Below are 26,968 nucleotides of genomic sequence, written 5' to 3'. Positions count from 1 at the left end.
TATTAGTTTTTTTCAGAATGAAGGTGGTTTTTACTGCAGACAATAGAAGTAGCTCCTGAGCTTGCAGAGTGATGGCTTCTCACTATCTTATTCACTGCCCTAAGCTGTTCAGCCACGTGGGAACCAATCACAGTTTTCTGCAAGCAGAGGGCTTCTGTCATCGATAATTGGTCACTAATCCACAGATCACTCAACCACATATTGCCAGATGATTCTCCATTTATTCACAGCCCTTGACTCCAGCTCATCTGCAAACTATCTAATACTGCTGTAAGCAGCAGTTGTATAAACAGTGCATACAATAACAGAGGTGAACCAAAACACCATGTTGTGTATGCCAGGTTACTTGCTTTCAAAAAAAAGCAATTCCTGAATAAGCTTTGGTTATTTTCCTATTTCATTCCAGAATTATAATGCACAGAAAATTAAAAAGACACAGTCCTTACAAGCAGTTGCTGAGCTGACAGTGCAGTGCAGGGCAACGGCATGGAGATTGAATGACTGAATGATTAAATGCTTGGAAAGAGACTTCAAAGTCAAAACAACAATGTAAATAACTTGTGGAACGTTTTAGAGAACATCTCTGGGACATGTGCACTAAATAACCCATACTGCTCTGTGGCCAAACACTAACTCCCCTTCCCACTCCGCCAAGGATGCGCAAGTCCTGGGCCTCCTCCATCACCAAGCTCTAGCCACCCAATGCCTGGAGGAAGAACGTCTCATCTTTGGCCTTGGGACCCTGAGACTACATGGGATCAATGTAGATTTTACCAGTTTCTTCATTTCCCTTCCCCCCCCCCACCCCCCTCCACCTTATCCTTGATCCAACCTTCCAACTCAGCACCCCCCTCTTGAACTATCCTACCTGTCCAACTTCTTTCCCACTTATCCTCTCCACCCTCCTTCCCAACCGATCAACATCACCCCCCACCTCCATCTACCCATCACATTCCAGCTATCTTCCGCCCAGCCCCACACCCCCTCCCATTTATCTCTCAGCCTCCTTGGGCCACCCCCTCATTCCTGATGAAGAGCTTATGCTCGAAACATCAACTCTCCTGCTCCTCGGATGCTGCCTAACCAGCTGTGCTTTTTCAGCACCACACTTTACTTTGCTGCTTTTGTTTTCAGTGTCGAAAAGGGATTTTGAAAGAAAGAGGTCAGTGTGAGCATTGCAATAAGTAACACGCAGTTGAGCAACAATAATTTCTATAGTATGAAAATTATTTGACTAAACAGCTTCACGACTCATAAGCTGTACAGTCCAATCCTTCTCCATCACATTGACCTTTAGGATTTGACCTTTCACCCTCCCCACAACCTTCAGCATCTAACTCTTATAAAACAGCAAGTGTGATCAGGTTAGATGCCGTTTCCTCACCCAAGCCTGAGTAATCTGTTGTTTTCGATAATTTAGACAGTTTAATGACCAATGAGGGCTCTGGATAATTACACCTGGATATATGAAATCCATTAGTACACTCAAGGTGCTACTCAGTCAGTTAGATAGCCAGTGTCTGCCAACAGCATAGGTTTCATCCCTGTGTTTGCTTATACAATGGGGCCTATCTCTTTGCCTTATTCAGAATGAAGAAGAAAACATTCCTACATTAAAAAAAAAGCTTCAATCTCTTGTTTAATTGTTTTGTTTTGAATGGACGCTTGCTGCAATTTTACGAATAAGTAAACTGCCTGATTCTAGAAATGTCTTGCAATGCCAGGACACAAATGTGACCCTCCATGTACCTTTTGAATATTGCAGCCAAGTCAGTATAAAGAACTAGAGTCATCGAGGTATGCAGTACGGAAACAGACCCTTCGGCCCAAGTCGTCCATACCGACCAATTTTCCTAAACTGAATTTGCCTGCAATTGGTGTTTTTCCCTCTAAACCTTTCTTATCCATGTACTTGTCCAAATGTTTTTTAAATTTGTAATTGTACTCACCTCTACCACTTACTTTAGTAGATGAGATATTTATCTCAGCCAGTTCTGAACAAAGGAGACCGTCAAAATCATTACAGCCTAACCAGGATCTGCATCCAAAAGATCATTTTGCAGGGACCATTCTTTGCAGTACACCTTGTACTGGGAGTTACACTACTCCTCCATTCCCAACACCACCCACACTCCCAAGCATCTTGCCAAGCAATCACAGGAGATGTAATACCTGCCTATTTACTTCCTTCCTTCTCACTATGCAAGACTCCAGACACACCTTTGCAGGTGAAGCAGCGATTCCCCTCCACTTCATTCAATCTAGTATATTATATTTGCCATTCACAATGTGGTCTCCACTGGGAGATGAAGGCAGACTCGGTGACCACTTCGCAGAACATTCTGCCCATAAACAGCCTCGAGCTTCCAGCTGTCTGCACAATACACCACAGTGTTCCGTGACCAAAATTTCAATTTCAGGCCTTGCAAGTGCTCCAGCACAGCTCAGTGGAAGCTGGAAGAAGAGTAACCCATCTTCTGCTTCGGACTATGCAGCCTTCAGAACTCAATATCAAATTCAATAATTTTGTAATCTGAGTACCTTCCTCTATGTCCTTTACCCACTCCAGACCCATTTTCATATCACTGACTTGAAGCAACTTGTGATTTGCAAGTTCTCTGTCCTCCTTTCATTTCCCTGGATGAGCATGTTTGTAAATATGTGTTTACCATCACATAAACAGGTGTCAAACAGATGCCCATAAAGCAGCCTTGAGCTTCCAGCTGCCTGCACAATACACCACAGTCCCTTGGGCCATCCTTCCCATACCAACTAGTTTTCTCCATTTAAACCAGTTCCATTTGGCTGCATTTGATCCATATCTCTCCATATCTATCCCATCCATGTCCCTGCCGAAATGCTTCTTATAGCACAGAATTGTACTTTCTTCCACCCACTACCTCTGGCAGCCTGTTCCAGACACTCAACACCCTGTGTGAAAAGATTGCCCTCTGGGCCCTTTCACCTTTCATCTCTTACCTCTCATCTTAAACCCATGCCCTCAGTTTCAGACTCCTCTGCAATGGGGAAAAACTGCCAGCTATCTACCTTACTTTTGACTCTCATGATTTCATAGATATCTATAAGGTGACCCCGCAGTCTCCCATGTTCCAGGGAAAACGTCACAGCCTGTACAACATCTCCTTATAATTCAAACCTTCCAGTCCTGGTTGTATCCTTTTTGCACTCTTTCAATAGTAGGATGAAAGAACTGCACACAGTACTCCAAATGTGGCCTCACCCACATCTTGTACAGCTGCAAAATACATCCCAACTCCTAATTCAATCCTCTGAATGATGAAAGCAAGTATGCTCAAAGCCTCCTACACCATTCTGTCTACCTGTGATTCCATTGTCAAGGAGCTATGAACCTGTATCCTTAAATCTTTTTGTTCTATAACACACCCCCAGGCCCTATCATTAACTTTGTAACTCCTGTCCTTGTTTGCCTTAACAAATTGCAACACCTCACTTTTATCTAAATTAAACTCCATCTGCCATTCCTCAGTCGAATGGCTCAGTTGATCAATATCTCGCTGCGTTCACAAATAACCTTCTTCACAGTCCACTATGCCACCAATCTTGGTGCCATCTGCAAACTGACTAACCATACCTCTGAAATTTTCATCCAAATGCTTCATATAAATGACAAATAACAGTGTCTCCAGCACTGATCCCTGTGGTACACCACTGGTCAAAGCAACCCCCACCAAATTTGTAGTGGGTCATTAAATTGGACTTCACAAACAGGGTTTGGAGGAAACATTTTTTTAAGTCACATTCTTGAAGTTCTGAGATTTACATATTAATGAACCGAAATCTGCAACGCGTTCTAAAAGATGAAAGATATAACAGCAAACTAGGTTTGTGCAATATATCGTTTCAGTTGCATGACACTCTAACCTTTCGCTATTATAGCCGTGTCTTATGATCCTGCTCCACAGCTACCTGACGAAGGAGCAGCGCTCTGAAAGCTAGTGCTTCCAAATAAACTTGCTGGACTTTAACTGGTGCTGTGTGATTTTTAACTTTGTCCATCCCAGTCCAGTGTGAAGACTGTGAAGAAGGTTATTTGTGAACGCAGCGAGATATTGATCAACTGAGGAATGGCAGATGGAGTTTTAATTTAGATAAAAGTGAGGTGTTGCAATTTGTTAAGGCAAATAAGGACAGGAGTTACACAGTTAATGATAGGGCCTGGGGGTGTGTTATAGAACAAAAAGATTTAAGGATACTGGCACCTCTACATCAGAACATGAAGACTGTAAGCCAGGAAGGAAAAGAAAACAGAAATAATAAATTACATTTGGTTGTAGGTCAGTTTGCCGAGCTGGTGGGTTGTCATGCAAACGTTACATCGCCATGCAAGGTAACATCATCACTGCGACTTCCTGAAGCATTGTTGTTCTACTCCACTTGATATCTATACGCTCTGGCCTGTTAAGGTGGGTGGTATCACTTCCGATTTTCTTTTGTACTAGTTTGTAAATGGGATCTATGTCAACATGCTTGTTGATGGCATTGCGGGTTGAAAACCAGGCATCTAAGAATTCCCATGCATGTCTCTGTTTAGTTTATCCTAGGATGGTTACGTTGTCCCAGTCAAATTGGTGGTCCTCTTTGTCCGCATGTCCTGAGATAACGGAGAACTGGTTGTGCCGCTTGGCTGTGACTTGGTGTTTGTGTATCTGGATTGCTAGTTTTCTTCCAGTCTAGTCAATGTAATGGTTATAGCAGTTGTTACATGGAATTTTGTACATCACCTTGGTCCTGTTATGGAAATCGGGTCTTTCATTCTTGTGAGCAGTTGGTGCAGTTTGGCTGTGGGTTGGTATGCTGTCATGATTCCTAGTGGTCATAGCAGTCTGATTGGCATTTCTGATATGTTTTTGATATAGAGTAGGGTGACCAGTCCTTATCATCATACAGTGTCCTTATGGTGTTGTCTGTCCAATAGGATGAAACTATTGAGGTATCTGTTGTTTGTGAAGACCTTGAAGCCCAAATAACCTACACTATTCCACTATCATTCATATGTTTATCCAATAACCATTTAAATGCCCTTAAAGTTTCACACCTTTACTACTCTCTGACATCTGTCCGATATCTATCCACCCTTCAATTTAAAGTTTTGTCCCCTCATGCTAGCCTAAACCATCCGAGGAAAAAGGCTCTCACTGTTCACCATATCTAATCCTCTGATCATCTTGCATGTCTCAATTAAGTCACCTCTCAACCTTCTTCTCTCTTACTAAAACAGCCTTAAGTCCCTCAGCCTTTCCTCGTAAAATCTTCCCTCCATACCAGGTAAAATCTTCTTAAATCTTCTCTGCACCCTTTTCAATGCTTCTACATCCTTCCAATAATGCAGTGACCAGAACTGTATGCAATACTCAATTGCAGCCGCATCAGAATTTTGTACAGCTGCAACATGACTTGATGGGTCTGAAACTCAATCAGTTGGATGCTGCCTGACCTGCTGCGCTTTTCCAGCAACACATTTTCAGCTTTGAAACTCAATCCCTCTACCAATAAAAGCTGTACACCTTCTTAACAATCCTACCAACCTGGGTGGCAACTTTCAGGGATCTATGCACATGGACACTGAGATACCTCTGCTCATCCACACTACCAAGAATCTTACCATTAGCCCAGCACTCTTTATTCCTATTGCTCCTTCCAAAGTGAATCACCTCACACCTTTCTGCATTAAACTCCATTTGCCATCTTTCAGTCCAGCTCTGCAATTTACCTATGTCCCACTATAACCTAGAACATCCTTCCGGACTGTCCACAACTCCACCGACCTTAGTGTCATTTGCAAGTTTACTAACCCATCCTTCTATGCCCTCATCCAGGTCATTTATAAAAATGACTAACAGCAGGAGTCCCAAAACAGATCCTTGCGGTACACCACTAGTAACTGAACTCCAGGATAAACATTTCCCATACTTTGGATAGGAACTCTCCACTGGCCCTTTGTTCTACCATAACGTCTATGAATGGGAGTTCATTGTTGTTTTCCTCCTCTTCAATGAATTTGAAACCGGTGAATATATTGTTGATGAGATGGTGTGTTTCCTTTAACTTTGTGAATTTGATGATGATAAATGTGACTCCCATGTATCAGATCCATAGTTTGGGTTGGTTTACGAGGAGGGTTGTGCGTTCCAGTCTTTGTATGGCAGCTTCTGCTGTGAGTCCTACTATGGGTGATTCCGTGAGTGTGCCAGTCATTTGTTAATATGCTTGGCTGTTGAAGGTGAAGTGAATGGTGAGCATAAATCCAGTAGTTTGACTACAATGTCCTTGCTGATGGTGTTGTTGGGGATCAGTGTTTTCAGTTCTTCTAGTAGTGCTGTGAGTGTTTCTTTCACCAGTGGTACGTCAAAGGAGGCTGCAATGTCAAAGGAAACCATGATTTCATCATTATCGATTTTAATGTTCCTGAGCTTGTTGAGGAATTCCTGAGCTGAGTGGATGGTGTGGGTTGACCCGTTGACAAGATGTTTCACAATCTGCTGTAATGTAATGCAGATTGTGTAGGTGTGCCCCATAGAGAAACTATGTTCTGAGGGGGATGTCTGGTTTATGCATCTTGGGGAGTCCAAAAAAGTGGAGGGGTGTTGGAGCCTTCAGGTTTCATTTTGAGGTAATCTGTCTTGGTTATCTATCTAGGCTGTTAGAGTTTTTTTTATGTTATAGACAATCCTGTTCTCTAACTATGGTGTGGGGTCGAGCTCCACCTTTTCGTAAGTATGGGTATCTCCAAGTAGCACCTCTGCTTTTTCAATGTAATTCAGTTTGTTCATTGTGGTGGTTCTGCACCCTTTGTCCGCTGGTAGGATTATGATGTCTTTAATCTTTCCTTAGTCCTTCAAGGTCTTTTCTTTCTGACATGTTGCAGTTGTTCAATTCACTTCTTCGGTTAAAACAGGGGACATCCAACAGTTGGATGGCCTGTTGTGTTTTGTCCACGAGTCCATTAAATTTCAGTGTTGATTTGAGATCAGCTAGGAAGTCAGTTTCGTTGGCATTTCTGTGGTTATAATTGAGTCTGCATAACAGGCTTTCTCAATTTCTTTTAATGGTCTGTTGGATAGATTTCTTATCCATGTGGCTGGTTTGTCCATGTTCTTATTGTGAATTGATGTGGTGAGTTTCTCCTGTAGTGTCAATTTCTTCATGGTTCTGGCCATGTAGTGTTCGGCGCTGATGGCCTGTTGCAGGGTTGCAGTCCACTGTTGGTCAGTCGTGTTCAGGGACCGTGATCTTTTGCGTGCAACTTCCCATTAATATTTGTGGAGGCGGTCACGGGCATCGTTGATCACCAGCCACCGTTCTGTTCTGCAGTTTTTCTTGCCTGTGGGTTGATGAGTGGTGTTGCGTGTAAGTACCTGGTTCTTGAGGCATTCATGGAGGAAATAGAGTTGTTCACAGGTGGAGCTCATTTGATTGGTAAAGAATTCCCATCATTGGACCAGTTTGAACTTGTTATGCCCATAGTTCCTTAAGGCTCTTGTGAAGATTCATAGTTTGGGTTGTGGATGTGGTCGTAGGCTTGCTCGCCAAGCTGGTGTGTTGTCATGCAAACGTTTTGTCACTATGCTAGACAACAACCTCAGTGTGACTTCCATGAAGCATTCTTGTTTTACTCCGCTTGATATTTATAAATATTGGCGAGTTAACCCACAACCACATCCACAACACAAGCTACAAATCTTCATAAGGAACTTAATAAATTACATTTACTTTGTATAGGTGAAATCAAGTGAAAATGGTAAAACAGAAAAATGGAGAAAGGAAATAATATTTTATTGTATTTATGGTGCAACATTAATTTTCCCCTGAAAGGATGATACTCCATATTTGAAAAAACAATTAAAGGCCAGACGATTGTTCATCAATAATGATCAATTATTACATGATATAACACATTACAGAAAGCACCAGCTCAACATTTTTCAGCAATTTAATAGTGTGAGATTAGCAGGCAAATACCCAAATTCACATCACTAAAGATACTTCAATACTAACTCTATAATGAGGCCTGCAACAAGGTGCCTACAAAAGAGCAGGTATGACTACATCAACTTCACGATTTCCATAGTTCACCATAGACCTGCAGATGGCAACAGAAGTTGCTGCCAGACTTATGATAACACTGATGTGGACAACTTCACTAATATCACAACAAGATTCAGGTCAGTATATTCCCGGTTACAGCTATCTCTGCATACAAGTAAATAATGATCGCTGACTCAGGGACCTCACTATTTCTTCTTCTCTCTGGAGATACTGCCTCTGTGAACTTGCTTAAACATCCATTCTTCACATGCAAATCTAAAAAGTCAGTGCTGACAAAATAGCTGAGTGTAGGAAGTGTTGCAGCCAAAGATCTTGTTACCAACTATGATAAACTTATACACATTCCAGTAGCAATCATTCTCCCTGGGACACCATAAGTAAATGCGACAGCGGGCACTCCTTTCTGAGAGAAAAACTGTATGGTAAGCTGGTCACTGTACAACAGGTTCTGATTTTCATTTTTACACTGGTGCTACAGAAACTCAACAACTAATACAGCTTTTACTGAAGCAAGCACTAATAAACTCCAAAAATAATCCCTGATTACCAGAACCAAAACACAGACTGCCATTTTGACTGATTGCGACTCACATCATCAGTTAAAGTGGAAATAGTGATAAGTCATCGTTTTGCTCTTTATTCAGAGAACCCAGACAGGGAGCCATGAGGTTACAGGTGGCTGGCACATTGAGTGGTGGTTGTGTACCGTGTAATCTCATTGGTAGACTGGTCCTCTTGCTGCAGTTCTGTGATATTGATGTCTCCATTATGAAGTGCTTCAATTGCTGTCAAGTCACCCAGGCTCTGTGACTCCTCCTTGCCCTTGCTGAGGTCTGTTAGTGAGGTGATGACATTAGCCAGTGTACTCAAATCACCTTGGCTTGCTTCAGCCTAAAACAAGGAGATACAGAGAAACTGATCATTGTACTCATCTACACACTGTGAGAGGTACCTATGATACCAAGGCACCTTGAGTCAGACAATCTGAGCAGAGTTTACTAACAATCCAGAGGATCACTGCACAACAAAGGAACATTATAAGCTTGCTGAAGAAGAATACACACAGTCAATCCTGAAATGAAAACAAAAAAATGCAGGAGATCACAGTGGGTCAGGCAGCAGCCATGGAGAGAATGCAAGTTAGCATTTCAAGTCTCGATGACTCTTCAGAGATTAGATTAGATTAGATTACATTAGATTAGATTACATTACAGTGTGGAAACAGGCCCTTCGGCCCAACAAGTCCACACCGACCCGCCGAAGCGAAACCCACCCATACCCCTACATTTACCTCTTACCTAACACTACGGGCAATTTAGCATGGCCAATTCACCTGACCCTGCACATCTTTTGGACTGTGGGAGGAAACCGGAGCACCCGGAGGAAACCCACACAGACACGGGGAGAACGTGCAAACTCCACACAGTCAGTCGCCTGAGGCGGGAATTGAACCCGGGTCTCAGGCGCTGTGAGGCAGCAGTGCTAACCACTGTGCCACCGTGCCGCCCATAAAGTGAAGTGAATTGTGGAGGAGCTTGGGGGTGGAGTGCTGGGGGAGAAAGGATGATGGTTGTCCAGATTAAATGATCACATGGAAGACTGGCAGGACAATGGGGTGTGGGGGTGGGGTGGTAACAGAGGGTTCACAACTTGAAAGTGTTCAACAGACAGGTCTTTTGGCCTAAACCGGTCCACACCGACCAAAATGTATGTCCACGCTAACCCCATTTCCCTGCACTTGTCCCATGTCCTTCTAATCCTTTCCAAATTATTTTGAAATATTATTAATGTACCCACTTCAACCACTTTCGGTGGCAGCTCATTCCATATGTGTACCACCCTCTGTGTAAGAAGGGTGTCCCTCAGATTCCCTTTTATTCCTTCCCCTCTAACCTTAAACTGATGCCCTCTGGTCTTCGATTCCCCATTCTGGGAAAAAGACTGAGTGCATTCACTCAATCGTGAGAGTGCGTCTCATGATCTTATACACCTCTATAAGGTTACCCCCTCAGTCTCCTACACGCTACAGAAAAAAGTCCTAACTTGTTCGACTTCTCTCTATAACTCAGACCATTGGGTCCTGGCAACATCCTTGTAAATTTCTTCTGCACTATTCCCAGTTTAATAACATCCTTCCTATAACAAAGTGACCAAAACTGAATACAACATTCTAAGTGAGGCCCTGTATAACTGCAACATAAATTCCCAACTTCTATACTGAATGTCTTGACTGATGGCCAGTGTGCCAAAACCATTCTTCACTGCCCTGTCTACCTGTGACTCCACTTTCAGAGAACTGTGAACTGGAACTCCAAGGTCCCTCTGTTCCACTAAACTCCTTAAGGTCTTACCATTCACCATGAAACTCCTACCTTGATTTGACTTTCCAAAATGCAAGACCTCATACTTATTTATATTAAACTCCATTTGCCATTTCTCGGCCCACTTCCCCAGGTGATCAACCTTCCTCACTGTCCATGGTACTGCCTATTTTAGTATTATCTGCTAACTTACCAATCATGCCTTGTATATTCTGATCCAAATCATTAATATAGATAACAAACAGTAAGGGGCCCCAGCACTGACCCCTGAGGCACTCCACTAGTCACAGGCCTCCAGTCTAACAAACATCCCTCCACCATTACCCTCTGCTTCTGATCATCAAGCCAATTTTGTATCCAATTTGCCAGCTAGCCCTGGATTCCATGCAATCTAACATTCCAGAGCAGTCTACCACGTGGAATCTTATCAAAAGCATCACTGAAATCCATACAAGTTAGCTTTACCGCCCTGCTTTTGTCAACCTTCCTAATCACTTCATCAAAGAACTCTAACAAATTTGCAAGGCATGATCTTCCACTCTCAAAGTCACGCTGACTACTCCTAATCAAACCCTGTCTTTCTAAATGTATGTATTTAGAACATTTCAAAATCTTCTCAAGTAAATTACAAACACAGATGCTAAAGTGACCTAGTCTATAATTCCCAGGTTTTTCTTTGCAGCCCTTCTTGAATAATGGTACAACATTCGCTATCCTCCAGTCTTCCAGGGCCTCACTCATGGCTAATGATGCTGCAAAAATATCAGCCAGTGCCCCTGCAATTTCTTCCCGAACCTCTTTGCAGGGTTCCTGGATATATCTGGTCAGGACCAGGAGTTTTATCCACGTACATAAATTCAAATTCATCCAACACCTCCTCTATTGTGATATGGACTGTCCCCAAGATAGCAGCAGCCTTCATTTTTGCAGCAGTAGCAGCAGGGGTGAGAACGAGGACCGGGAGCTGCCCGGAAGGTAAATTCCTCCTTTAATACCTTATCTCGTGAATAGACAGAGTGCACGCTGACCAGGAACAGACACAGGACTGCTGAGTAAGTGAGGTAATATATTTGGGTAGTTGCTTTACCTGAAACACTATTTAGGTTGCGTCTCCCACCCATCCTCCTCCGCTAACCAAAAAAAAAGGTTTGTGCGCTGATTCGGTGAGGTTACTAGTTTTATCGCAAGTCTTTTTCGGAATTCAGAACAGTGGGAATGGATGTTAGGGCAGTTGCATGTTCCTCCTGTAGGATGTGAGCAGTAAGGATCACCACTAGGGCCCCCACTGACTTCATCCTCGGAAACTGTGTTAGGGAACTGGAGCTGGAGCTCGATGAATTTCGGATATTTGGAAGGCAGAGGGGGTAATAGAGAGGAGTTATAGGGAGGTTGTCTCACCTCAGGTACAGGACAAATGTAGATGGGTTACAGTTAGGGAACGGAAAGGGAACAGGCAGGCAGTGCAGAGATCCCCTGTTGCCATTCCGCTCAGTCGGGGAAAGCCAGAGTGGCCAGGTCTTTGGCACTAAGTCTGGCTCTGTGGCTCAGAAGGGAAGCACAGGGTAGTGAACACACAAGTACTAATGGTAGGAGACTCTATAGTTAGAGAAATGAGCAGGAGATCTGTGAACGGGACTCTCGGAAGGTATACTGCAACCCAGGTGCCACAGTCCGGGAGGTCTCTGATCGAGTCTACAAGATTCTGAGGGGGGGGTGGGGGTGGGGGGTGAGCAGCCAGAAGTCATGGTGAACCCAGAATGACATGGCTAGGAAAAGGGATGAGGATCGAAAGTAATTTCAGGGAGTTAGATTGGAAGCTAAAAAGCAGGATGAGCAGGGTAGTAATCTCAGGATTACTACCAGTGCCACATACTAGTCAGGAGAGGAACAGGCAATGAGTGCAGCTAAACACATGTCTACAGGGCTGGTGAAGGAGGGAGGGCTTCAGATATGTAGATCATTGGGGTACCTTCTGCAGAAGGTGGGACCTGTACATGAACGACGGATTGCACTTAAACTGGAGTGGCACCCATGTCCTGCAAGGGAGATGTGCAAGAGCACCTAGGGAGGGTTTAAACTAGCTTGGCAGGGGGGTGGGAACTAGAGATCAGAGGAAAGGGTAGTTGTTGAACAGGCTGAAATAGAATGCAGAGGATCTGTCAGGAAGGATACACAGTTGATAGGGCAAAGGGATGGGTTAAAGTGTGTCTGTTTCAATGCAAGGTGTCAGGAATAAGCATGATGAACTTAGAGCATGGATCAGTACTTGGAACTACAATTTTGTGGCCATGGATTTCACAGGGGTAGGAATGGTTGCTGGACATTAAAGGATTTAGATCTTTGAAAAAGAACAGGGAGGGGGTAAAAGAGGAGGGGAGTAGCATTACTAATTAGAGAATCCAAAACAGCTGGAGAAAAGGAGCAGCAGAGAGACGGACAGCAGATCTTGGAAAGATGCAGATTTAACAGAGTTTTTGTTATGGGTGACTTCAACTTCCACTATATTGATTGAAACCTCCTTAGAGCAGATGGTCTGGATGGAGCAGATTTTGTCAAGTGTGTCCAGCAACTCAAAATGTAGATCTGCCAACTGGAAGGGGAGGCCGTATTAGATTTAGTGTTCGGCAACGACCCAAGCCAGGTGTCAGATCTCTCGGTGGGAGAGTATTTCAGTGATAGTGACCACAACCGCCTCACCTTTGCTGTAGCTACGGAGAAGGATAGGAACAGACATTATGAGAAGATACTTAATTGGGGGAGGGGAAATTATACTGCTAATAGACAGAAGCTGTGGAGTATAAGTTGGGAACAATTGTTCTACGGGAAACTCACAACAGATATATGGAGGCTGTTTAAGGAGCACATGTTGCGAATGTTGGATAACTTTGTCCCACTGAGATAGACAAGGAATGGTAAGGTGTGGATGACAAGAGAAGAGGAGCTTCTCATCAAGAGGAAGAAGAAAGCTTACTTAAGGTCGAGGAAGCAAGGATCTGGCACAGCTTTAGAGGATTAGAGGGTAGATAGGAAAGAACTCAAAAATGGACTGAGGAGAGCAAGGAGAGGGCATGGAAAAGCTTTGGTGGGAAGGATTAAGGAAAACCCAAAGGCATTCTACACTTACGTGAGGAATAATACAATTGTCAGGGAGAGGGTAGGGCTGATCACGGATAGCGGAGGGAACTTGTGCCAGGAGTCTGAAGAAGTGGGGAGGCCCTAAATGAGTTTTTTGCTTCAGTATTCACTAGCAAGAGAGATCTTTTTGATAGTGAGAATGCAATGGACAGGTTAACAGGCTTCAACAGACTGATGTTAAGAAAGTGGATGTGCTGGAAATTCTGGGAAGCATCAAGACAGATAAGTCCCCAGTGTCAGACCAGATATATCAAAAGGTTTCTACTGGAAGTGAGGAATGAGATTGCTGCGCCTCTGGTGAGGATCTTTGCATCTTCACTCTCCACGGGAGTAGCACAGGCTGATTGGAGGGAGGTGAATGTTGTTCCTCAGATCAAGAAAGAGAATAAAGAAAAAACCTGGGAATTACAGACCAGTCAGACTTACATCTGTGGTAAGCAAAGTCCTGGAAAGGATTCTCTGAAATCGGATTTATGAGTGTTTAGAAAAGCATAGTTTGATTAAAGATAGTCAGCATGGCTTTGTGAAGGAGCAGGTCATGCCTCACAAGCCTTACTGAGTTATCTGAGATGCAACAAGACAAGTTGATGAAGGTCGAGCAGTGGATGTGGCACAAAGATTTCAGTAAGACATTTGATAAGGTTCCCCACAGTAGGCTCATTCGGAAAGTTAGGAGGTATGGGATATGGGGAAATCTGGCTGTCTGAATACAGAATTGGCTGGACAAAAGAAGACAGAGATTGGTAGTGGATGGAAAGTAGTCTGTCTAGAAGTTGGTGACCAGTGCTGTCCCACAGGGAGAAAAGAAGGTTTAGGGATGACTAGATAGAGGTGTAGAAGATGATTAGGGTTTGATAGGGTTGACCATGAGAACCTTTTTCCACGTATGGAGTCAGCTATTACGAGGGGGCATAGCTTTAAATTAAGGGGTGGTAGGTATAGGACAGATGTTAGGGGTAGGTTCTTTACTCAGCGAGTCGTGAGTTCATGGAATGCCCTGTCAGTAGCAGTGGTGGACTCTCCCTCTTCATGGGCATTTAAACGGGCATTGGATAGGCATATGGAGGATAGTGGGCTAGTGTAGGTTAGGTGGGCTTGGATCGGCGCAACATCGAGGGCCAAAGGGCCTGTACTGCGCTGTATTTTTCTATGTTCTGTGTTCTCTTGGGCTTCTGCTCTTTATAGTTTTTATAAATGACTTGGATGAAGAAGTGGAAGGGTGGGTTCGTAAGTTTGCCGATAACACAAAGGTCAATGGTGTTGTAAATGTTGTCGAGGGCTGCTGCAGGCTGCAACAAGACACTGACAGGATGCAGAGATAGGCTGAGAAGTGGCAGATGGAGTTCTTGAGATCTCTGTTCTGGAGAATAGGCTTTGAATCCCACAATGGCAAATGGTGAAATCTGAATTTTAAAACAAAAATCTGGAATTTTAAATAAATGTCTAATGCAAACATGCAATCAGTGCTGATTTTTATAAAAACCTCAGGTTCATTAATGTCCTTCAAGGAGGAAGATCTGTCCTATATGTGACTTCAGACCAGGCAACGAGGAATGGGCAATAAATACTGGCCTCGCCAGTGATGCCCACATCCCATGTCAGAAAAAAGGTTGCTGATCTCAAACTAATTCTCAATCTTCAAGGTTGGTTATGTGATGAATTTACATGCCAGGTTTTCTCAATGACAGAACTTGTGACATACTTACGAACCCACCCTTCCACTTCTTCATCCAAGTCATTTATAAAAACTGTAAAGAGCAGAAGCCCAAGAGAAGATCCCTGCGGGACAGCACTGGTCACCAACCTCTGGACAGAATACTTTCCATCCACTACCAATCTCTGTCGAGAGAGTATCTCGATCACTGCACAGTCCGAGATCTCAACTCTGCGCAATTTATTCTTCCCCTCTCAATCTCATCCATTTAACTTTCCAAGCCTGTGGACAATACCCCTCTTCCACTGACACATTCGTCATATTAGGGAATCCTTGTCTGCTTTTCTAGCTGTGCCAAATTATAATAAATGAGTCAAATATAAACTAGTTTGTGTGCTTTGACAGCCCTCAAAGGGCATCTGGCAGACAGCTCGTCAGTTTTACCAGCCCATTAAAAGTTGACATTGAAACAGATTAATCATGAAAAGGAGCAAGATAAAGTTGCTCCAACTCCAGTCAGTGCTCAATGATTTTCAGTTACTCAAACATCTGGGATAATATTAATATACAAATGAAAGCCAATGATACTGTGAAAATAGTGTGCTGTTGCACTGAAAGGGCACCAGGTTCATTCAGGAAAGACACATTGCATGTAACAAACTTTTTTCACCATATCTGAAGAAAGATATGACCTGACAACAAATTAGGGAGAATTCTATTTTATATAATATATGTATCAATGTGTCACATAAATCATGTGACAGAATGACTCCTCTAATTGGAACCGCAATATATTTATCAGACAAAAAGATCTCTGTACCTTTGAGTCCACAGCCATTAGGACACCAGCACTGTCTGTCTGTATTAGCGGCTGCTGAATATTCACCAAAGCTCCTGATTCAAACAGGTTAGTCGGGCTGAAAGAAAACAGAAAATAAGACTTCATAACGTGTATAACCTGATAAGAGTTCTCTATTCTACCTCCAAGTCTCACGTAACATCATAGTTAAGAAATATGATCTGACCACAGAAGACCAGTGAGAATGTGATGGATATGATTGTATATATGGATGTTGACAAGAAAGTCTGTAAAATTTCTGGTAAGGTCCAAATAGCAAATTATTAGCAAGATGGGTTCAGAGTGTGTCTTTGTTTGGGGTGGATAACAGGTTATAATGTAAGACACAGTGTGCAGAAAAATGGAGGAACTATCCATATTAGCAGGCTATGACTCCTAGGGATCTGTACTGGGGCCTCATACTTTCACTATATTACTTAAAACCTTTTATTTGATACAGAGCACAGAAAAAGGCCCTTTAGCCCATCATGTCCAAACCGGTCAAAAACCTGTTTTAATTCCATTTTTTTTTTACTTTTGGCGTTGTAAGTGCATATTAAATACTCCTTAAATACTATGAGGGCTTCTGCCTTTCCCACCCTCATTACAGACATTGAGTTTCAGATTCCTACCATCGTCTGGGTGAAAAGGTTTCTCATTACATCTCCTTTAAATCATCTGACCCTTACTTTAAATCAATTGTGATGATGCTGTCACTTTATCAAGCCATTTTGTCCTGTGTTTTTTGAAGAGAGGTTGCAAGGCAGAGGTACTGAGCTAGGAGAAAGTGAAGACTGCAGATGCTCAAGAGTCAGAGTTATTAAAGCACAGTGCTGGAGCAAGCACAGCACTTCAAGCATCTGAGGAACAAGAGAGTCAATGTTTCGGGTATAATCCTTCTTCAGGACTGAGCTGGCTAGTGCAGATCACTTTAATAAACAGCATAGGAGGCCTTGGTTTTTTTTTTAATGCAGCCCATGGGTGTAGCCAGCTCTCTCAGATCAGGATTTCTGAGGAGCATCAGAAGCTACCGGGGTCTCAACAGAGTTGGAAGCTTCAGTGAATGTCTCCTGGCTGTTTCTCTCTGAATTTTCTCTTGATTTCATTTTTCTTCCTGACATGGGAGAATCTGTGTCTGAATTTTCCTTTTTGCCCAGGAGTGTGTTTAAGAAATGTTACTACATTAGAACAGTTAATTAGTCGCAGTTACTGTATCTATTATTCTGTTAAGTTTTTCTAGATTCCTCTTTCTTCGGTTGTATTTTAACTACAGCGTTTAAATATATTGTGTTTAGCTTAAACTTGAGTAGTTTGGCCAGTCTGGAACAGGCACTTCACATTTGCTTTTAAAAAAAGTTTGGGTCTCGATTACCTTCTTAAAATATTTTGAGGGGTCTGGGCAGCTGTATAACACTGCATCCGCTGGTGAATGATCCCTCCATCAAGTGGAAATGTTTTTTCCTGTCTACCTGATCTATCGCCCTCAATTGTTTTTTAAATCACTTGCTGGGATGTGGACATCACTGACTGGCCAGCATTTTTATTGTCAGTCCCTAGTTGCCCCCTTGAGAAAGTGATGGTGAACTGCCTTCTTGAGCCACTGCAGTCCACATGCTTGTAGGTTGACTCACAATGCCCTTAGCGAGGGAATTCCAGGACTTTGACCCAGTGACAATGTAGGAACAGAGATACATTTCAAAGTCAGGATGGTCAGTGGCTTGGAGGGAAATTTGCAGTTGGCAGTGTTCCCACGTATCCCCTTGTCCTTCCAGATGGAAGTGCCGGTGTGTTTGGAAGATGCTTTCTCAAGTTCTTTGGTGAATTTCTGTAGTGCATCTGGAAGATGCTGCTTCTGGTGAGCATCAGTGGTGAAGAGACTAATACATCTTAATATCCCCTCTCAATTTCCTCTGCACGAAGGAAAACAACTCCAATGTGCTTAATCGCTTTTCTTACCCAGAACTCTTCAGCTCAGGCAAAACTTTGATAAATCCCTTCTGCACTTTATAATGTGGATTCCAGACTGCACACAATACTCTAGCTGGGGCCTCAACAATATTTTATATCATTTCAGCATCATCTCCCTGCTCTTAAACTCAATGCTTTGGCTAATAAAGACAAGTATATCATATGCCTTCTTATCAAATTTAACCACGTGGGAAGGTAGTGGAGGCTCGAAATCCTATAACCTTTAAAAGATATTTAGCTGAGTATTTCAAACATCATAACATTCAAGTATATGGGACAAGTGCAGGAAATTGGGACTAGTGCACTTTTCGTGGCAATTATGTCAGTGCAGACTTGGTGGGCCTTTTCTGCAATGTATGAATCTATGAACCTGCCCTGAACTTCATAGTGCTGGTATATATGTACAACAAGGTCCCTCTGATCCTTGGTGCTTCCCTGGGTTCAACCATTCATCATGTATTCTCTTGCCTTGTTTGTCCTGCGCAAGTGCATCACCTCACGTTTAGAGTCATAGTGCCCTGGAGCACAGAGACTGACCTTGAGCCCAAACAGTTCCAAAAAAATCTTTCTATGCAAACCCGTTCCCTGCACTTGTCCCATGTCCTTCTAATCCATTCCTATCCATATATTTGTCCAAATTCCTTTGAAATGTTAACGTACCTGACTCAACCACATCCGCTGGCAGCTCATTCTATACGCGTAGCACGCTCCGTGTAAAAATGCTGCCCCTCAGGTTCCCTTTTATTCCAACCTCAAACTGATGCCCTCTAGTCTGCGATTTCCCAACCCTGGGGAAAACACGGAGTGTATTCACCCTATCCATGCCTCTCCTGATCTTATACACCTCTTAAGTTCTGCCCTCAGTCTCCTACACTCTAAAGAAAAAAGTCCTAGCTTGTCCAAGTTCTCCCTACAACTCAAGGCCATTGAGTCTGGGCAACATTCGTGTAAATTTCCTCTGCACTCTTTTTTTGAATAACATCTTTTCTATAACAGGGTGACCAAACTGAACAGAATACTCCAAGTGTGACCTCACCAATGTCCTGTATAACTGCAACATAACTTCCCAACTTCTTTACTCAATGAGGACTGCAGATGCTGGAGATTAGAGTCGAGAGTTTGGTGCTGGAAAAGCACAGCAGGTAAGGCAGCATCCGAGGAGCAGAAAATCGACGTTTCGGGCAAAAGCCCTTCATTAGGAATGAGGATTCCCATTTCCTGATGAAGGGCTTTTGCCCGAAACGTCGATTTTCCTGCTCCTCGGATGCTGCCTGACCTGCTGTGCTCTTCCAGCACTACACTCTCTACTTCTTTACTCAATGCCCTGACTGATGAAGGCCAGTGTGCCAAAAGCCTTCTTCCTGTCACTCCACCTTCTGAACTATGAACCTGAGCTTCGAGATCCTCTGTTCCAATGCACTCCTTAAGGCCCTACCATTCACCATGAAACTCCAACTTTGATTTGACTTTCCAAAATGCAAGGCCTCACATTTAGCTATATTAAACTCATACAACATGCAGTATAGGTCCTTCAGCGCTCCATGTTGCACAGACCTGCAAAACTAATCTGAAGCCCATCTAACCTACACGATTCCACTTTCATCCATATGTCTATCCAATGACCACTTAAATGCCCTTAAAGTTGGCGAGTTACAGGCAGGCCATTCCACGCTCCTACTACTCTCTGAGTAAAGAAACTACCTCTGACATCTATCCTCTATCTATCATTCGGACAAAGTGAGGACTGCAGATGCTGGAGATCAGAGCTTTAAATTGAGGAGTGATAGATTTGTACTGGAAAATGTGTTGGTGGAAAAGCGCAGCAGGCCAGGCAGCATCAAAGGAACAGGAGAATCGACGTTTCGGGCATAAGCCCTTCTTCAGGAAATCCTTAAGATGTGCAGGTCAGGTGAATTGGCCAAGCTAAATCGTCCACAGTGTTAGGTGCATTAGTCAGGGGTAAATGTAGGGAAATGAGTCTGGGTAGGTTACTCTTCGGAGAGTTGGTGGGGACTTGTTGGGCCAAAGGACCTGTTTCCACACTGCAAGGAATCTAATCTTCCTATAATGCAGTCACCATTGCTATACACAATTCTCCAAGTGGGGCCACACCAGAGTTTTGTACATCTGCAGCATGACCTCACGGCTGCAAAACTCAATCTCTCCAACAATAAAAGCTATCACACTATGCCTTCTTAACAATCCTATCAACCTGGGTGGCAACTTTCAGGGATCCATGTACATCTGCTCATCTACACTACCAAGAATCTTACTATTAGTCTAGTGCTCTATTCACGTTGCTCCTTCCAAAGTGAATCACCATTAAACTCCATTTGCCACCTCTCAGCCCAGTTCTGCAGCTTATCTACGTCCCTCTGAAACCTACAACATCCTTCGGGACTATACACTATCTACCTAACCTTGGTGCCATCCGCAAATGTACTAACCCATCCTTCTACGCCCTTGTCCAGGTCATTTATAAAAATGACAAATAGCAATGGCGCCAAAACAGAGATCGTTGCGGCACACCACTAGTAACTGAATGCCAGGATGAACATTTCCCATCAACCATTACCCTCTGTCTTCTTTCAGTGAGCTAATTTCTCATCCAAACCGCTAAATCACACTCAATCTTGTACCTCCGTATTTTGTGCAATAGCCTACCATGGGGAACCTTATCAAACACCTTACTGAAATCCATATACACCACATCAACCGCTTTACCCTCATCCACCTGTTTGGTTACCTTCTCAAAGAACTCAATAAGGTTTGTGAGGCACGACCCACCCTTCATAAAACCATGTTGACTATTCCTAATCAGCTTATTCCTTTCTAGATGATTATAAATCTCTCTTATAACCCTTTCCAACACTTTACCCACAACCGAAGTAAGGCTCACTGGTTGCCTCTTCTCCACTTCTTGAACAAGGGAACAACATTTGTTATTCTCCAGTTTTCCGGCACTTTTCTTGCAGACAATGATGACATAGAGATCAAAGCCAAAGGCTCTGCAATCTCCTCCCTGGCTTCCCGAGAATCCTCAAGTAAATCTCATCCAGCTCAGGGATTTCTCTATTTTCACTTTCCAGAATTGCTAATACCTCCTCCTTGTGAATGCCAATCCTATCCAGTCCAGCAACTGCAAACTCCATTTGCAATTTCTTGCCCCACGTCTCCAGCTGATCAAGCTACTGCTGCAATTTCTAATAACCTTCCTCACGGTCCACGATTTTAGTGTCATCTGCAAACTTACTAATCATGCTTTGAACACTCTCATCCAAATCACTGACGTAGACAACAAACATTAATAGGCCCAGAACAGACTCCTAAGGCACTCCACTAGACACAGGTAACCAGTCTAACAAAGATCCCTCCACCATTACCCTCTGCTACCTAGCATCAAGTCAATTTCATATCCAATTTGCTAGCTCGCCCTGGATTCCATTTGAACTAACCATCTAGAACAGTCTACCATGTAGAACCTTATCAAAGGCCTTACTGAAATCCATATAGACTACATCTACTGTCCTGCCTCATCAACCTTCCTGGTCACTTCATCAATGAACTCTCACAAATTTTTGAGGCATGATCTCCCACTCACAAAGCCATGCTGACTACTCCTAATCAAATACTGTCTTTCCAAATGGATGTATATTTTATCTCTCAGAATCTTCTCAACCTACTTACCCCCAACAGACGTTAAGCTTACTGGCCTATAATTCCCAGGCTTTTCTTTGCAGCCCTTCTTGAAGAATGGCACAAAACTAGCTACCCTCCAGTCGTCCAGGACCTCACCTGTGGTTAACATTGATGCAAAAATATCAGTAAGGGCCCCCGCAATTTCTTCTCTAGCCTCTTGCAGTGTTCTTAGATATAACTGGTCAGGACCAGGAGATTTATCCACCGTCATACATTCTAATACACCCAACACCTTCTCGACTGTGATACGGACTGTCCCCAAGATATCACTGCTAACTTCTCCAAGTTCCAAAATCTTCATGCCGTTCTCCATCATAAACCAGCGGAGAAATATTCATCGAGGACCTCGCCCAACTCCTGCGGTTCAACATATACATGTCCACTTTGGTCCCTGAGGAGTCCTATTCTCTCTCCAATTATTCTTTTACCTTTTAAAAACCTTAAAAAGTACCTCGTTGGATTCACTCTAATATTCTCAGCCAATGCTATCCTGTGCCCTCTTTTCGCCCTCCTGATTTCCTTCTTCAGTAAACTCCTGTATTCCCGATAAACCTCCAGGGATTCCTTTGATCCTAGCTGCCTATACCTGAGCCACACTTCCTTCCTTTTTTCTGGTCAAGGCCTCAATATGCCTTGTCATCCAGGGTTCCCTATTCCTGCCAACCTTCCCCTTCACCCTCACAGAAATATATAGACCTTGAACTCCAGCTATCTCACTTGTGAAGACTTCCCACTTGTCAGAGGTCACTTTGCCTGCAAACAAACTACTCCAATCAACACCTGCAACCTCCTGTCTAATTCCATTGACATTTGTCTTGCCCCAGTTTAGGACCTGAATCTGTGGACAAGTCTTCTCCATCCCCATAACTATTTTAAAATTAATAAACCGATGGTCACTCATCCCAAACTGCTCCCCCAACATTCACCTCCATCCCCTGTCCTGCACCTTTGCCCAAGAGTAGGTCGAGTTTTGCCCCTTCCCGAGTAGGACCCCCTATATAATGCTTGAGGAAACTTTCCTGAATGCACTTAACAAACATAAGCCTATCTAAGCCCTTAATTCTCTGGCAGTCTCAGTTTATGTTAGGAAAATTAAAATCTCTTACTATGGCAACCCTATTTATCCTGCAAGTTTCCCCAGCCTCCCTGCTTATTTGTTCCTCTCATTCCCTTTGACTATTTGGGGGGCTGATAGTACAACCCCAATTATGTCATCATCCCCTTCACATGTCAAAGCTCCACCACAAAGCCTCACTGGATGCTCCTTCAGTTTTTTCATCTCTGATTACTGCTGTAATACTCACCTTAATCAAAGTGCAACATCCCCTCCCCTCCTTCCACCACCCCTGTCCTGTGTAAAGCACCTGTATTCTGGCACAGGTTATAGCCATGTTTCTGTAATGGCTATAATATCCCAATCCCAAATACCTATCCACATCCTGAGTTCATTGGCCTTACCTGTCAGCCTTTTGGCATAGAAATAAATGCAATTTAATCCAACAGGCACTCTTTGCTCCCAGTCTTGTTCTAACCTGACTTGTCTCTTCAACTTACTTTTTCTAATTACTGTATCTTTGGAGCATTGCATCTGCCTCCCTCCTGTTGAGGATCCCAACCAACTGCCAGTTTAAACTCTCCCTTGCAGCACTAGCAAACCAGGTCACCAAGATATTGGACACCCTCCAGTTCAGGTGCAACCCATCCACCTTGAACAGGTTACCCTGCCACAGAAAAGATCCCAATGATCGAAAACTTTGAATCCCTGGCCCCGCACTGATTCTTTAGCCAAGCATTCAACTGTCATATCCCCCTACCCTCACTAGCACATGGCACACTAACAAGGTCCTGGTTTTTAACATTTTCCTAGCTCTCTATAATCACTCTGGAGGACCTCATCCCTATTTCTATTTATGTTATTTGTGCCAACGTGCACAATGACTTCTGGCTGCTCACCATCCCCCTTAACAATGTTGTGCAGCCGCACTGAGACATCCTGGACTCTGGCAACTGGGAAGCAACACACCACACTGGACTCCCATTTGAGGCCACAGAATAGAACACAGAACAATACAGCACAGTATAGGCCCTTTGGCCCACGATGTTGTGCTGAGCATTTATCTTAATCTAAGATCCAACCTAACCTAAACACCTCTCAAATTACTGCCATCCATGTGCTTGTCCAGCAGTCGTTTAAATGTTCCTAATGTCTCTGACTCTACTATCACCACTGGCACTGCATTCCACACACTCACCACTCTCTGCATAAAGAACTAACCTCTGACATCCGCCCTGTATCTTCCCCACTCACCTTAAAATAAGGATCCCTCGTGACAGCCATTTCTGCCCTGGGGAAAGGTCTCTGGCTATCTACTGCACCCATGCCTCTCATTACCTTGTACACTTCTTGTCAAGTCACCTCTCTTCCTCCTTCTCTCCGGCATAAAAAGCCCTAGCTCATTCAACCAATCTTCATAAGACAAGCCCTCCAATCAAGGCAGCATCCTGGTAAATCTCCTTCTCACCCTTTCTAAAGCATCTAAATCCTTCCTGAAGAAGGGCTTATGCCCGAAACGTCGATTCTCCTGTTGCCTGACCTGTTGCGCTTTTCCAGCAACACATGTTTCAGCTCTGATCTCCAGCATCTGCAGTCCTCACTTTCTCCTAGTTGATTTCAACCTACTGCGAATCCTCTTGCAAGGATGCCTTCCTTGAAGAAGCTCTCCTCCTCCCTGTACCTTCCTGAAGAAGGGCTTATGCCCGAAACTTCAATTCTCCTGCTCCTTTGATGCTGTCTGATCTGCTGCGCTTTTCCAGCAACACATTTTTCACGCCTTCTTAACAACCCTATTTACTTGGGTGGCAACTTTGAGGGATCAATGCATTGGACCCCAATATCCCGCTGTTCCTCCACACTGGAAGAATCCTGTCTTTAACCCTGTATTCAGCATTCAAATTCGACCTTCCAAAATGAATCGCTTGGCATTTATCAAAGTTGAACTCCATCTGTCACTTCTCAGCCTATCTCTGCATCCTGTCAATGTCTTGTTGCAGCCTGCAACAGCCCTCGACAACATCTACATCATCACCGACCTTTGTGTAATTGACAAACTTACTAACCCACCCTTTCACTTCTTCATCCAAGTCATTTATAAAAACTACAAAGAGCTGAGGCCCAAGAACAGATCCTTGCCGGACACCACTGGTCACCAACCTCCAGGCAGAATGTTTTCCGACCACTATCACTCGCTGTCTTCTTTTGGCCAGCGAATTCTGTATTCAGACAGCCAAATGTCCCTGTATTCCAAACGTCCTAACGTTCGGAATGAGCCTACTGTGGGGAACCTTATCAAATGCCTTACTGAAATCCATATACACCATGTCCACTGCATGACATTTGTCAACTTGTCTCATCACTTCCTCAAAGACCTCAATAAGGCTTGTGAGGCATGACCTGCCCCTCACAAAGCCATCTGACTACCTTTAATCAAACTATACACAGTTTGGCACAGTTTGGGCAGCATGGTGGCACAGTGGTTAGCACTGCTGCCTCACAGCGCCAGAGACCTGGGTTCAATTCCCACCTCAGGCGACTGACTGTGTGGAGTTTGCACATTCTCCCTGTGTCTGCGTGGGTTTCCTCCGGGTGCTCCGGTTTCCTCCCACAGTCCAAAAATGTGCAGGTTAGGTGAATTGGCCATGCTAAATTACCCGTAGTGTTAGGTGAAGGGGTAAATGTAGGGGAATGGGTCTGGGTGGGTTGTGCTTCGGCGGGTCGGTGTGGACTTGTTGGGCCAAAGGCCTGTTTCCACACTAAGTAATCTAATCTATAGTCATAAATCCTATCACTCAGAATCCTTTCCAGTATCTTGCTTACCACAGACATAAGACTGACTGGCCTGTAATTCCCAGGGATTTCCCTATTCCCTTTCTTGAACAGAGGAACAATATTCGCCTCCCTCCAATCAGCTGATGCAAAGATCATCTCCAGAGGCGCAGCAATCTCATTCCTCACTTCACAGAGTTCCCTTGGATATATCTGGTCCGGCCCTGGACACTTATCTGTCCTGATGCTTCCCAGAATTTCCAGCATATCCACTTTCTTAATAACAAACTGTTCAAGCCTGTTAACCTGGTCCACAATGTTCTCACTATCAACAAGGTCCCTCTCTCTAGTGAATACTGAAGCAACTACCTCATTTTGGGTCTCCGCTATCTCTTCAGACTCCAGACACAAGTTCTCACCACTATCCCTGATCGGCCATATCTTCTCACTGATTACTCTATTATTCCTCACCTAAGTGTAGAGCACCTTAAGGTTTTCCCTAATCCTTCCCGTCAAGGCTTTGTGTCCCCTCTTTGCTCTCCTCAGTCTATTTTTGAGTATGCTCCTATTCATCCTGTAATCCTCTAAAGCTATGCCAGATCCTTGCTTCCTCAACCTGAAGCAAACTCCCCTGCTCTTTCATCCAAGACTCCTTCACCTTACCGTTCCTTGTCTATCTCAGCGGGACAAAGTTATCAAACACTCCTTAACATGTGCTCCTTAAACAGCCTCCACATTTCTGTTGTGAATTTCCCATAGAACAATTGTTCCCAATTTATACTCCACAGCTCCTGTCTAACAGCAGTATAATTTTCCCTCCACCAATTAAGTACCTTCCCATACTGTCTGTTCCTATCCCTCTCCATGGCTATGGAGAAGGTGAGGCCATTGTGGTCACTGTCACTGAAATGCTCTCCTTCTGAGAGACCTGACATCTAGCCTAGCTCATTGCCTAGCACCAAGTTCAATATAGACTCGATCAGAGACCTCCCGGACAGTGGCACCTGGGAGGCAACATACTTTCCGACAGTCCCACTTGCATCCACAAATCTCCTAGGTAAAAACAATGACTGCAGATGCTGGAAACCAGATTCTGGATCAGTGGTGCTGGAAGAGCACAGCAATTCAGGCAGCATCCGAGGACAGGCCTGTCCTCGGATGCTGCCTGAATTGCTTTGCTCTTCCAGCACCACTGATCCAGAATCCACAAATCTCCTGTCTATTCCTCTAAGTATTGAGTCTCCTACCACTAGCACTTGTCTATTCTCCCCCCTTCCCTTCTGTGACACAGAGTCAGAGACCTGGCCACTGTTGCTTTCCCCTGGCTGGTCATCAACCTTCCCCCACCTGCCCAGTGTCAAAAATGGTATACTTATTATTGAGGGGAATGACCACAGGAGATCCCTGCACTATCTACTGGTTCGCTTCCAGTCCCCTGACTG

General features: G+C 43.9%; 1 protein-coding gene across 1 annotated transcript in view; it reads right to left on the bottom strand.

Moving 5' to 3' along the window:
• The window catches only part of LOC122559109 (nuclear receptor subfamily 2 group C member 2), a 155,208-nt gene that overhangs the window by 81,311 nt on the left and 46,929 nt on the right, over positions 1-26,968 (bottom strand). Inside the window, exons 6-7 of the mRNA XM_087994559.1 lie at positions 16,019-16,115; positions 8,795-8,979 (exon numbers count right to left, since the gene is read on the bottom strand). Coding sequence (XP_087850685.1) covers positions 8,795-8,979; positions 16,019-16,115 — 282 coding nt within the window. The remainder of the gene's footprint in view (positions 1-8,794; positions 8,980-16,018; positions 16,116-26,968) is intronic.

This window comes from Chiloscyllium plagiosum, unplaced genomic scaffold (assembly GCF_037043375.1).
Source record: "Chiloscyllium plagiosum isolate Xiang-an unplaced genomic scaffold, Cpla_swu_hap1 HiC_scaffold_14, whole genome shotgun sequence".
In the NCBI taxonomy this organism is placed as follows: Eukaryota; Metazoa; Chordata; class Chondrichthyes; order Orectolobiformes; family Hemiscylliidae; genus Chiloscyllium; species Chiloscyllium plagiosum.
The sequence above is the reverse complement of the archived record's forward strand: the minus strand, read 5'-3'. Positions and strand labels throughout refer to the sequence as shown.